At 33.0% G+C, this 15039-nt stretch overlaps 1 protein-coding gene across 2 annotated transcripts in view; it reads left to right on the forward strand.

The window, feature by feature from the left end:
- Window positions 1–7011, forward strand: part of Cog2 (conserved oligomeric Golgi complex subunit 2) — a 50314-nt gene extending 43303 nt beyond the window's left edge. For both annotated transcript variants that reach the window (XM_076462486.1, XM_076462487.1), the window contains one exon: window positions 2990–7011. In XM_076462486.1, the coding sequence (XP_076318601.1) occupies window positions 2990–3088 (99 nt within the window). In that variant the 3' untranslated portion in view covers window positions 3089–7011. The remainder of the gene's footprint in view (window positions 1–2989) is intronic.
- Window positions 7012–15039: the final 8028 nt, after the last annotated feature.

Consider the following 15039-nt stretch of genomic DNA (forward strand, 5'->3'; position numbering starts at 1 on the left):
TTTTGGCAAGAGGATTTTGTTTCACACATTGAGTCACTTCCATGTTAGCTGGTTCCATCCATCCATCTTCTGTGGAGGTATACCAACACAAGTGGAAGGTATTCTGTAGTTGAGCTACAACCAGGGTGTTTCTCACTGACAGACCTGCATTCCAGATTGAAACATTAATGTGGTCCAATATTCCTTTGCTCTTCTTTCATTTGAAACATATGTCCTTCTCTCAGCCTTTGGATGTTGACAGCTCAGGAGGGTGATTCCTCCTTTTCTCGTATTACCCTTCATTCTCTTTCCCATCTTTATCCTCAAGCCCAGTTAGGACTCTTTATTGTTATATAACTCATACTACTTTTTTTTCTGGGGTACACATTCCCAACTCTTTATCCCCTGGCAGACCTTTTCCTTCATGATCTTTTACCTTCTACCCTTACCAGTTGAGTCCACCTTTTGATTCAGTTAGCCTATTTCTCCCAGACTCTATTTCAGGTGTTCTCCCACCAGATCCTACACCTCACTTTTTCCCTTGCTTCTCATCTTCATAGTTCAATGGAATACATTCATCTTCCACTATCTCGATCATATTGCACTTTCCTCATTTACGGGGTCTCATCTACCACTTGTGGCTGTTCATCAGACTTTGGTATGACTCTAACTGGAAAGTTTTGATTAATACTTTCATTCTTTCAGGGGCCTTTTTCTAATTCTTTATCATATAGATCCCACTCAGTGGCAAGTAGTGCTGTAAGGTGAATAACCTCATGGCATTTTTCCTCATAAATATGTCCATCCCAGGCTGTATCGCCCATTGACTGCATGGGTAAAGCAAAAACGGATTGCTGCCAGTCATTGCCCTGCTTCGAGTGAATTACTCAGTAAGGTCTGCTTTTCTAAATAAGGTTTTGTGGTAATCCATTACACTGTCTCTGGTAATGATGATCCTCTGGACTAACCAGCTCATTGTGACTCTCCTTTCTTCAAGTGGAGTGTGGGAGTCATTGCCACTTTCCAGTTCCAAGTTGCTGAGGTGATTGATTATGGAAGCACCCTGCTGAATAAGTTTTATACATTAATCATTCACCTACAAGGGTAGGTAGTGTTCTGCAGGTGTATATAGATGTAATATTCTCCTATTTGCAACAACTAATACTATGGAGTGAGACATCACAATGCAGTACATCCCTTTGATTGGGAACCCTCATCCTACCCTGGCAAAAATGTTGTTACCTTGCTGGTTGGCTTTGGATTTAGAATTAAATAATCATTGTAAGTCTTCAAATGGAATTTAGGTTGTCTGTCTTTCTGCTTTGATTTCCCAGTCTTTGTTGTGGACCACAGTAGTAGTATGTGAGATAATTACAATTCTATCATTGACTATCCCTCATCCTCTTATTACAGGGATATTATTGCCATTTGTTTGGTCCCAACCTGTTCTACAGTTGGGGGTGTTGAATACATGTGAGAGGTATCCTGTTGATACTGATGTCAAGTTCCCAGGTTAATAGCTCAGAGTTAATCCTTGTGTCATACCTTGGAATTGGAGTATTTCTTAATCCCCAGTTCTTGGGTTTGAGGTAAAGAGGGTATGATCCACTTCATACCCTCACATGGATGTTGGTACCCAGCGAGGGTTTGGATGTAGTTGACTTATCGAGTATGACCCACCACACCTTAGACATTCTACACCCAGGGATGCATCCATGTTTACCCACTTTTCTTTCTGTGGGATTATATTACAGTATCTTTCTATACTACATGGTTAAAGCAGTGAGTAGAGTAGAAGTGGTACAGTTCCTCTCTTCTGATCTTTGGATCTGAATCTCATTTTCAAGAATGTCCTCTGGATACTTTTGGGGGGCTCATCTGTTGTTCCCTCACACTGATCCTTCCTGTTTTTGATGTGGGATTATCACTAATCTAGTGATAAGATCTAAGTACTGTAATGGAAGTTATAATTTTTCTATATTAAAAATATATTTCTGATAGGTACTTCTCTCCTCTAACACTTCTCACCCCTTTTTTCTGGTGCTGACAGCTGCCAAACTTCAAAGTGATAGTTCTGTAGAGGAGTGTAGAGGAAGTCACTTGTGTCATGCACATGAACATGTTATGCTCCTATTAGTAAAGAAGTGGTGCATGATTTGTATGAGAAACATGTTGGAATCTTGCAATTCCAGCGTGGAGGAGAATAAAGTTTGTGGCATACATAAAGAAAAAGTTCATGTACAGAGGGCAGCACTGAAGAGGAATAGGTAATCTTGTGAGTAGAGATAAGTACCTCTTGGAAATACATTTTCAGAATAGTAAAATTATACTTTTATTAGATATTTGAAAACTAAATTGAATTACATGAAGAGTGTACTGAAGGAATACAAAATAACAACAACATCCAAGTGTGGCATGAAAGTAAATGTAACTGTTTTGGAAGCTTCCGAGTAGAGCAAGTGCTAAAAACTATAAAACTGCATTATTATGTTAAAAACTGAGTTCCTCAAGTAGGTGTATTAACAAATAAATGCCTCCAAAGTTTTTCTCTTTTTTTTTATAATAAATGTATACATCTTTAAATAATTGAACAAGATTATCATCATTTATTTTAGCCATCATTTTTTTTATTATCCATTCTCATAATCTTGTTTATACTTGCCAATATAACTTTATCTTTACATTTTTATTCTCTCTTAAAGACTCTCTAATTTAAAATGATATTTTTCCCACTCGTCATTGCATTATAGAACTTGATGCTTCTTGGAGTACGTTTTCATCATGTTTAAAACTCAAGTTAAATATCAAAATGAAGTATAATAAATTGATTTTTTATTTTATTGTCTGTTATAAAATAAACAAAATAACCTAAAGTAATTTAACAAATTTATTATTTGTTTCTCGTGATAAATCACAAATCACACAGTGTTGGTTGACTGTCTTTTATTGTTATTTTTTAAAGAGATTAGAGAAACTTTTCATTGATTAGAGATTATTTTTGTTTCTACAGATTGAGATATTAGGAGTTAAAAAATCAACAGTTCAAGAATTTGAATCATTAGTGGAACTTGTTAAATCAACCAGAAGTTCTCCTACAACTTATTCATGAAACTGTTTGTTTACATAATTGTACATGAAACTGCAAACCTGCGAGAGGTACTGCTTCAAGATAATGCTTTATTTTTCCCATGAGAACAACGTGGCTGTTGACTTTCACACAAAGAACTGAACTAGCCACTAACTTTTGCTTGGGTTTTGTTGAATTCCATACTGCAAGAACAAAAGTCTCAAGTAATTAATAGATTATTACAATGTTTGATGCCTCTGCATAGTAATGTTACTGCGGTGGTGGGGTGGACTACACATCAAGCAAAGTTAAGCACTTTCTAATTAGTGTTTCTAAAAACAATGTGTGGAAATTTCTTCAGTATAAACAGAAAATGCTAGGAACTTGAAGTAGATAACAAGTAGACATAAGTAAAAAAGAATTGGTTGACATAATGACCAATATTTAAAACTGTACATCAGTATTCTGATTTATTATTTATATTTCACACCTAATACTACCTAACAAGCAGCACAAAAACTTTTTTTAAGTGATTTAGCTTTTCTTTTATCTTATTACCAAGAATCATATTGATGCAGAATTTTTTATTGGTAAACCATAAAAAATATCATTTGATTCAAAATAATTTAATCTTTGTCAAAATGGATCTTTGTTTTATGACCATGGATGATGTTCATTGGTAAGTAGGGTCTTGAATGTAGTTGAATTAAACAGTAAATGACAACAAAGTAGAGTATAGAAGCAAAGGAAACACACATTAAGGTGTGTGTAATTATTTAGAAAATATTACTATTAGTCTTTGGTTTTCATACTTTAAATATCGATTTTCTGCCTTAAAGTGTTTTTTTTTTTTTTAAGTTGATTCATTATTTAGACTGTAGACTTGATAATTATGGTTAACTGAAACAATCTTTTTGGTTTAACTTTCCTATTTTTGGGGGATAAATATATTGGCTGAAGTAGAGGGATAAATTTATATCTTAACATCTTAGATCTTGTTCCTTATTATCTACTATGTGAACATTAAGTTCAGTAGATTAAATGTTAATAGATTATTTAAATGAACCACTTTTACCTTTTCACTTCCATACCATATAATGTCAGAATTACTCAAGAAATAACCCTTCTATAATTCAAATGACTAAAAGGTATTTTAAGCATTATAAGCAAGCATTTCAAGCTTACAATAAGTTATACTGTTATGAAATAAGGATGTACAACAGAATGTTCGTAAAAGAATTTAGAAGTATGGAACTTTGTACTATACAGAAGCTAGGCCTCATAGTAAAATATACATTTTCTTATTATAGTGTGTGTAAAATAAACAGTAAATACATTTGTGATGTATATCTAGTTTCCCCAAAAATAATTTAAACCCTTTCCTGTGGTCATCTTACTGAAATGGTGGGAACAGTTTTTCACAGGGTAATCTGTAATCCAGAACATGTGTATATTGTCTTTAGCCATTATGTTTATCTTTAGTATCATATCTCTATTGTGAAATTACTTTTGTAACCCTGCTGTAATATATTTTAATAAATAAAAACTGTGGTGCTACAGTGAAAGGTTATATGCATGTGTGAAATGTTTATAGATTATACTTAGATTTGCAATTCAAAAATTTATGCATGTTGCAGTTAGGATAGCGAAAACAACCTACTGTTGAAAGTAAGTTTTTATTTAGTTAATCAAACCAACTGCACTTTTAAAAGCTAATCTTTTTTTTATGTATATCTATGTGTGTGTGTGTGTGTGTGTGTGTGTGTTTTGCTTCAGACCATCCTGATTTATTAATAGTAAGTTATTAATTGTCTCATCACAATAATTGATTACATTTCATTACAAAAATCATGAATATGGAGAAAAGTAAAAATAATCAGTTAGAAAACAAACTTATGTTCTCTTCCTTATGTGTCATCTTATTTAAAGCTTGTTTCAAGACCAGGTAAGATTATAAACAAAGTTGCTTTAATTCTTGCTTGGAATTTTTACTTCCAAGAAATTACTTTGAATTGAAACATGATTTTTAACAAATGTTTTTGTTATATGCATTTTGACCACATTTCTTTATTAGGTCCCATTGATGGGTCGGTAGTAAGTTTACAGACTTATAACACAAAAATTCATGGATAAGTTTCCTGCAGTGGACAGAGTGCAGATAGCTCACTATGTAAATTCTTGCTAAAACAAACAAAACCTTAATTATATAAAGAAGTGTAGAGATAAATTTTATCTGGTAAAACTATTATTATCTGCCTAATTTTGATTGGTCTATGTAAGCTGCTATTTATAGAGCTTTGCAAAAACGTGTAACTGTATAGTAATGATACATGAATGTAATTATATGGTAAACATTTTTCTCGTATGCATATTTCAAATCTATAAAGCCTGAAATAAATTTGGAAATGTCCTTTCTTGTGTACAAGAAAATAGTAAAAACTGATATAAAAGCTGTTAAGATTTTTTAACTTTATAAAATTATAATTCAGTTAAAGAATATTTTGAACATTTTGGGAGAAAATTGATTGTGTGTGTGTGTGTGTGTGTGTGATAGTTTATACAAAAATTAGTTCCTGTTTGCACTTTTAATAAGGTTGTGTGTTCCTTTAGAATTTAGATGCAAGTTCTTGGCAAAAGCATGTTTGCTAAATAATCCAACAATTTGAGGGCATTGTTTTTCTATATTTATAAAATAAATCCTTTGATTTGCATTCATTATTGTAATTCTAACCCCTTTTTTTTTTTTTTTTCAAAAGAGTTCCTCAGTAGGATAGTGGTAAGTCTACAGACTTATAACACTAAAATCCTAATTCCCCATGGGGAATACAGCAGATAATCCAGTGTGGCTTTGCTCTAAAATAAAAACAAATGTTCAAAGGGAAAGAAAACAGCTCAGAGTTCAATAAAAAGCAGAAAACTGATGTTAATCACTGTTGTAAATACATAAATGTTTTTCATCATCAGTGCCATTAACTATGATGACATTGTCAGCTGTTATAGTTATATGCACTGTATTGGGACATAGTTAATAAATTCCTGGTTATTATGTGTTGATCATGTTATTCTCTTATGTTGGCCTTCCTGATTGCAACAAGAACACACAGATCTGTAGACAATGAATGACTGTTTAATATTGTGAATAATATCTCATTCTGGAAATGGTGTAACAACAAATCTAATAAACAGTCATTTATTTACATGTCCTTACAGCTTGAAGCCAGATTACAGGTTCTACCAACAGATGGTTGTCTATTCATATGAATAACACATGGAAATGCATTACATTTTGCCTAGCATGTTTTAACAGAAGTTACTGTCACTACTAGCACTGACTGGTTTGTTGTAGTACATGAAAGTGAAAAAAAAGCTTTTAAAGAGTTATAAGTTAGTGGCTGCTAATCTGTAACCAGTAAACTCTTAAACAAAATTTGGCTTCTCCTCAAACTTGGAGCTTGTTCATTTTCTCTGCTTGTTTATGGTTTTATATTTATGTAGATTGTTTCTTCAGTACTTCTGTTAAGTGTTAATGTAAATATATATCATAAATGACTTCAAATAAACATTTTCCTACTTCAGTTCATTACTTTGTTTACAAATATGATTTTTCAGGTACATTCGTGGCAAGTTATTTTTAGCACTTTAACAAGTGTTAATAAACAAAACAGTAATCACTTGTGTTAACTAATGTAACAGGATTTTTATACACATGTATTATCACTATAATCTCTTGCTCATGTATTATTGTTTGTTGTTATAAAGATATGTTTATAGAAGAATGATTTGGTTTTGTTTGTTCCCATTGGTAAAGACCATGATTTGAAAATTTCATATTTTTATGTGTTACTCTGTTTTGTTATCAGATGCATAAATATGATGTTTGAAGTGATATTTGCAAAACACTGTGAGTGTGTAAATACTGTTGATATTGGCAAGATTAATAAACCACTATTCACAGCCATAACAAATGCTGCCCTTTATCTTTATTATTATCATTAGATAAGTTACATCAGCACATTGCTGAATGCTATAAAGAGTATTACCACCATGACAAAAGAAATTCATAAACTAATAAATATGTATTGTTGTGCTGACCTAATGAAAAACGTCCATTATCAATAAAATAGTGTTCCAGAATTTGCTTTTCCTTGCAAATTTTAACAAGGAATATTTAAAAGTATTACACACAATAATGTAAAGTGTGTTCTACATATTTCTTAAGCTGCAACTGTCATGTACTAATAAAATATTTACATGTAGAGGTAAGGAATACCAATCCACCTTGTACAGAATTTACATAGAAAATAAAAGTTGAAATAAATCTGAGGCTGTGCTAGTAAAATTAAATGTTCAAACTGACAGTTATAAGAAGCATACTTTTTATTGTTTTTTTTTCCCTTACTTGGGTACACAATCTTTAAGTGACTATATTGTTTTTTATAACGACTGGCATCATGAGTGCAGAATTTGCATTTTTTTCTTGACTTTTGTGCAAACTTAGTAAAAATACTGTTAGATTATCTATAAACTATATTACCTGCTGTTAATTACCAGCTATCACTTAACATGTCACCACTCTTGCAGAGGATGAATGAACACCAGTCATAATCGTCTGATTTACATGAGACCATCTGCATGACTATTCTAGTAGTTCTTTAATGAATTAATAGATATAATATCAGTTATCTCCTTCACTTCATGTTAGCTTTAGGATATATGCTTACAAAGGTCAATAAACTTTTGACAAAATTTTGATTTTTTGAAGCATGTGACTGTCTCTTTCAGATATGTATATATGTACACATATGTATATTTTTTTTTGGAAAACAGTACCTTAACTTTCAATTTTGGGAGATATTGATCTGAAGGAGTTAAACCATTAGTTAGTTGTACCATTTAAAAATGGTGTGGATAGTTTATTTGAAGCTATGAAACTTATCTTTTTAAAGGTAGCATTTTTAGATATTATTATGATTTTGATTGATTTAAGCTAAATGCAACATTTAACACCAGAAAATGTCTTTGTCTTTATTACTTAGGTTATAGTTTCTAAAGTTAAGTATGTTAATGGTTCATTTAGAATATTCTTGAGAAATACTATTAAGAAAATAACTTTGGATATTAAACGGTAGAGCCATATGCTATTTTATTGTAAAGTTTGGTGTGATGACTAAGGTATTTAACAGATATTAAAACATAAAAGTAATTCATATTTTCAAAATAAAATATTTTATTCTTTGCATTGAATGTTTCATTTACTAACCTTTTTGTAAATGTGTATAGGCCACACCATTATTCTAAAATGCAATAGCTGAAGTGTTGTAATTACACTATGTAACACAAATTTTGTTCCTGGATAGTGTGTGTTATTTCTTAATTACTTATATTGCAAAAGTACAGACAATGGCCATTATTCCCTTCAAACTTTACTTTTGTGACCTGGATAATGAAGTTTAAAAATTAACCTATTTTCTATGTAAAAATGTGCAAATTTGCACATTTCATTAACATAAGGTCTGAATAAAAAACATATTACTCAAGATTTATATGTATTTATACTAAAGTTATACAAAAATGTTTAGAAGTGAGTAGTTTTTGAGATTTGTGACTGTAATGTAAATCACTTTCACGTATCAGCCCCAAATATAGTCTCCCATCATGTTTTCATTATATGCTTCCAGGTCACAAAAGCAAAGTCTGAAGAGAAAAATAGGTCTTTTTCCATTTACTTTAGGCATAAGCAATTGGGAAGTAACACTTTCTGCCCAGAAACAAGAAAAAATAATTTTGTTACAGAGTGTTATTGTTTTTTAATTTGATGATGCAGCCCATATTTGTATTGTCCAGTTGTATGTATTTTGTAAATACATTTATAAAATAGTTTTTATATGTCCCATACAATTTGATTTTTCATTGAAACTATAATTAACAAATGACTGTTTATTTAGCAAATAATCCTTTATTCTATGCTCTTGATACATCTCTATGTGAATCAGTACTTCAACTGCATTTTTTGATCTCTCATGTTGATTTGTGCTTGTACTTTGTTATGAAATGATGTTATGTTAAAGGAAATCTCTTGTAGAAATGGCTGTAATAACAAAGGACTTGTATACAAATGTGCAGGATTACTCCATTCTGGTTATTTTGAGATTCTTGGTTGTATTTTTATGTCAGCATCCATCTTCATACATTTCTCAAACAAAGCAAACCTAACAACTTGGAGTTATAACTATCAGCACTTAGAAAATCGTTTTACATTTATAACTTGTGATTTTCCTGTTATGTGCAGGTACTGTGGCTATAACTTTTCATAATACACTTAAACAGTAAAAAAAAGCATAACTAAAACTACTGTAAAACAGAAAATGAAAATGTATTCATACTCTTAAAATGTTAATTTCACTTCCTTTAACACTTAATATGTTGCAGTACATCATGGCCAGGTAGTTAGGATGCTTGACTCACAATCTAAGGGTCATGGGTTTGATCCCTCCCACCAAACATACTTACCCTTACAGCAGTGGGGGTGTTATTATATAATGATCAATCATGCTATTCAATGAAAAAATAGTGGCCCAAGAGTTGGTAGTGGGTAGTGATGACTAGCTGACTTCCCTCTGGTCTTCTTCTGCTAACCTTGGAGCAGCTAACACAGCTAGCCCTTGTGCAGCTTTGCATAAAAATATAACCAATCAAACAAACAAACTAATTTGACTGCAGATGTTTTGCAGGTATCTGCTAATATAAAATATGGGTCACTTTATTCACAGCGTTTAAGGTGATGTTTATATTTTAGATGGTGAACATATAATGTTTTCCATCTTGCTTTTTCACAGGCCCCCCAATAGAACAAACAAACAAACAGTACATGATAAATAGGCTGACCAAACTTACAGTAGTATAAATAGCTCTGGCTACTAGAACAAAATAGATTATTTCATTCCACCATACTTTTATACCATTTTTTTTATCAGACCAGGACAGTTAGGTATTATCTACAACAAGGGGTGTGACTCTTAGCTCTCAAACACCTGTGCAGAAAATACATTGAATGAAGTAAAGAAGGAATAAAATGCTGGTAAATGAATTTGCAAAATAACTGAAATACTGCTTAAAAGTACTGGAAACAAATTGAACTGAATAAAAAGAAATATAAGTTATTGTAACTGAAAATTATAAGTTAACTTTTGTTTGGATAAAAGTGGGTGCCATTAAAAGGAAAACAAAATTATATAAATTGCCTCCTATGAAAGGCTGTAGAAGACTTTTGTAGATGTCCTTCTTTCAGACAAGTTCCTGTGGTGGGTATTTTTTGGATTACTTAGCATTTCTCCTTAGCTTTTGGGTTGCCACAGACTATTGATACATCCCCAGAAATAGTCTGGTAATTGGTCTGTTATGTTTGTTTTGAATTTCACACAAAGCTACAAGAGGACTTTCTGTGCTAGCCATTTCTAATTTTGCAGTGTCAGACTAGAGGGAAGGCAGCTAGTCATAACCACCCACTGCCAACTTGTGGGCTACACTTTTACCAACAAATACTAGGATGGACCGTCACATTATAATGGCCCCACGGCTAAAAGAGTGAGCATGTTTGGTGTGATTATTTTCTGACTGTGACATTGCCACGTCTCCATTGTTGCTATAGTAAGCTGTGGTAATATGGCTTCTACACAGCTTGTAGGCTTGACATCCTTCCAATGACAATGGCACTCTTCCTTTTGGATGTAAAGTAAGTACAAGTTTGGAAACACACTGATTCAGGGATCTTATGATTATTATTTTTATTTATTTTTTTGGATGGTAGTTCAATTTACACTGCTCAATTTGATGATATGGTGTAACAACTTTCTACCAGGCAAGGATTTTGTCATAAATTCCAGTTAATGGTCAGTGGTGCCCTGCATAACTTGACATCTCTGTAATTGCCAGAAAAACTGATACAGTTTTCATGGTACACCTTTTGTTTCAGACTTCCCTGTCCTATTGGCTCAGTAGAAACTGACTGCAAAGCTAAGCTTGGCTTGCATGTAACTCCTCAGATTTTCGTAAGGATTTTCTTCAGGAACTGGTGGAGTTGTCATAATTTCTGAATATAATAAATTTTCCAATTGACTTTTAAATGGATTTAAAGTAAAATCAGTGAGGATTTGGAGAATGACCATTGGTATTTATAATTGGTTGTCTATTACCTTAGCCTTTGATAGGCCAGAAGGCAAGTTAGCAGATTGGGATTAAATGTGACAGCCAATAAAGCTACAAATCCTTTTCTAGAAAAAGTCGTTAATTTGGATGCAGTTTTTGTGTTGTATCTTACATTGAAATGTAAATGCATTTACCCATTTACTGTGAGAATACATTAATTTATTGCATGTGTGAAAACAATCTCTATGGGAAGTTTGCACATATACTGGTAAGTTTACGTTGGCCAGACTCATCAACTATACTGTGTTCGTGACAATGTCCTCATAAATCAGTGAAGGCAGCGATTCCAAATACATTTAAGTTTGTTCCATCGTGGTTTGGTTGCTAAAGCAAAGTGCCTGTTCCAATGAGAAAGTGGTGTAATAATTGTTACTGGTTTTTCCATGGAAGTGCTTTACCAGCACTTCTAACCCTGAAGTTTGCTTCGCTTATTTGTTCACAACTCAACTTTTCTTCAGCAACAAGTTAGATATAATCTGAATACATAAGTAAAAACGTGTGATATCACAAACAAATTCAAATTTATATTAAAGTAGCCAACACAGAAATTAATATCAAGAAAAATGTTTAAAAAATAACAAAACTGCGTGCATCGGACCTATACTCTAATGCACGAAGTTTTTGTTAATTGCTCATAACAGGTAGTTGAGTACGTTATAGTAAACAATATGTTCAGAGGAATTGTAAGAATGAGACAAGATTTACAAAAGTACGGATTATAACAAGAAGATCGAAGAATTACAAAAACATTGCAATAGTAAGACTAGAGAAGTTCAGTAATATAAATTATATTATAATAACAAGATTTAAGAAGTAATGGAAAACATACAGAAAAACATCAGTGTCAGATTAAAACATCTGAGAATTGAAATGTAAATTGCAGAAATCAAACCCGCAACATCATTTTTCTCTCTCTGCATCCACTTGAGAATTTCGACCCCCAAATCTTTAACTATGAACTACAGAATATGGAAATCCATCTGATATGCATCTGTTTTGCCATCTTTGGCTGAAGGAACTTCTTTTACTACTCCAACTACACCATTAGCTCATTTAGCTGCAAGATATATAGCAGGCCAATACAACAACAATGCCCAAGTGTGTGTGTATTTATGGTAAAGCTACATCGGACTATCTGCAGTGTCCAACGAGAGAAAACGAACCTCCGATTCCGGCGTTAAAAATGTGTAGACTTGCCGCTGTCCCAGCGGGGAACTGCCTAATCAAAAGAACAACAGACTGCAATAGAAAAAATCTCATTGAAAGCATATCAGGCACAGTTCGAAATAAACTAAATTTATAGAACAGAGGACAAAATGTATTTATTTGGAGCCCGTTTCAAAATACGAGCTTTAAAAATTAAGCAATTTTGGTACAACAAAAAGCCATAACAACTCTCAAACTTTGGCTTACTTTGCTGGCCACCTTACCGAATATATTTAGAATGCAATATCAAAAGAAAGTTTATAAATGAAAATTTAGAAATAACGACATGTTAACTAAGCTTGTTTAAAATATGGAAATGCATACTCATTTATCATATTCAGATCTACATGTAAAAATCATGATTTGTTGGTAAATGACCATTTTGTACATGTCGTAGTGGATTAATAAATGCAAATTAGGCTAAAGCAAAATAGATGTTCATCTTTAAGTTTCTTTCAAAAAAGTAGGTCGGTTGGCATTGAAAAGTAAATGAATTATAGATGAAGTAAAAGCATCAACCAGGAATTATCAAATCAAATACCACGGAAACCTCAGCACTCTTTGACTGAATCCTTGAAAAGTTCAAAGTATTAATTACGCAACTGGTTATGTGAAATTCATGTGTACTGATAACAAAAGATGAGTTCAAAAGAATACGGAAAACGTAGGTTATAGAAATATTCTGTAAAAATGAATTCAACACAGACATAAACAAGAGAGCAAACGTTATATGGCTGATGTTTTGAATTATTTTTTACTCAACACAGGGAATCATATTTACTCAGGATTTTAATAATACGTATTACCAATGCAACTGGCCCGGCATGGCCAAGCATGTTAAGGCGTGCGACTCGTAATCTGAGGGTCGCGGATTCGTATCCCCGTCGCGCCAAACATGCTCGCCTTTTCAGCCGTGGGGGCGTTATAATGTTAGGTCAATTCCACTATTCGTTGGTAAAAGAGTAGCCCAAGAGTTGGCGGTGGGTGGTAATGACTAGCTGCCTTCCCTCTAGTCTTACACTGTAAAATTAGGGACGGCTTTGTGCGAAATTCACAAAACAAAAAATGGATTTTCGTAACCACTGGCTCTAAAATGTATTACACAGTTTAAAGCACGGATATAAAACAACAGGGAAAAGACACCACAAACAGAATTGTTGTCACACAGTACAGAGCCACGAGTGTTGTACACACAGATGTTGTAAAAAGTAGGTAACTATGAAATTTCTACAACTTTTTGGTCATACAACAAAATAGAAACAATTAGCTCATTCCCTGAAGTGAATCAGTCATCATGCAATAGATTAGACGCACTGCAGTTGTATTTCAACAAACCAACACTATCAATAAATGATGTAATTGAAAGTGCATTTTTGTTTCATTACGAATGTTATCTACAAATGTTTTTATTAATCGTACGGTTTTGAAATGAATAACGTATCTAACTTTGACGTATGAATAATAAAATTATACTTTTGTCTAATGGACTTTCATATAAATTACAATTTGAGTTATTATGGGTAACAACTGCAAAAAAAAAAAAACAATGTGTTTTGGCACAAAAATACGTATAATTATTTATTTTAGTTTACAGTCAACTAGTATCGATAAACGTGTTACTATCGTTGGGGGAAAATTCAGCAGTGTCTGTTAACTATTTAGTTTCAGCCGTTGATGGGTGAATTCGTTTTGGAAAAACAAGATCAATATATTGTGTTTTTTTTAATACTAAAGCCACATCGATCTTTTTTATGTGTCCACCGAGGGAAATCGAACTTTTGATTTTAGCGTTGTAAATCCCAAGATTTATCGCTGTCCCAGCGGGGGACAGATCAAGATATAAATTTTTTAAGATGGACAAGTCTTCTAGTCGGACATGTTGATTGTCCCATCATCTCTGTTTATACATAAGGGTGTGTTTTTATTATGCAAATACTTTTTCTCAAGTTTCTTTCTATGTTAGTTTGTACTTATCTAAAGAATTTTACATTATTCCAGTCATAAGTATTGTCAGTTTCAGAAGTGTTTGGCTAAAGTAGAGAGTGATATATTACCATGTTTTATATGAAACTGGTGTTATTTCATTCTTGTTTTTAATTTCCTTTTTGTTTGTTCTATGTACATTTTACTGCAACTAAGTTTGTATATTCAGTTTTTATCTTCAGTCTTTTTCAGAAGTTTCAGTGTTTGGTTTTGAATTTAGCGCAAAGCTACGCGAGGGATATCTACGCTAGCTGTCCCTAATTTAGTAGTGTAAGACTAGAGGGAAGGCAGCTAGTCATCACCACCCGCCGCCAGCTCTTGAGTTACTCTTTTACTAACGAATAGTGGGATTGATCGTAACATTATAACGTCCCCACGGCTGAAAGGGCGAGCATTTTTGGTGTGACGCGGATTCGAACCCGCGACCCTCAGATTACGAATCGAGTTCTTTAACTCACCTGGCCATGACGGGTCTTGTCAATAATTTTAAGGTACCATTCTCATAATGCTTTGTGTCCACAACTACACTTGCCACCCGCACGTACAGCGATATGTCTCCGGATTTACAACACTGAAATCAGGCGTTCGATTCCCCTCGG

Source organism: Tachypleus tridentatus, chromosome 10, assembly GCF_004210375.1.
Source record: "Tachypleus tridentatus isolate NWPU-2018 chromosome 10, ASM421037v1, whole genome shotgun sequence".
Taxonomy (NCBI): Eukaryota; Metazoa; Arthropoda; class Merostomata; order Xiphosura; family Limulidae; genus Tachypleus; species Tachypleus tridentatus.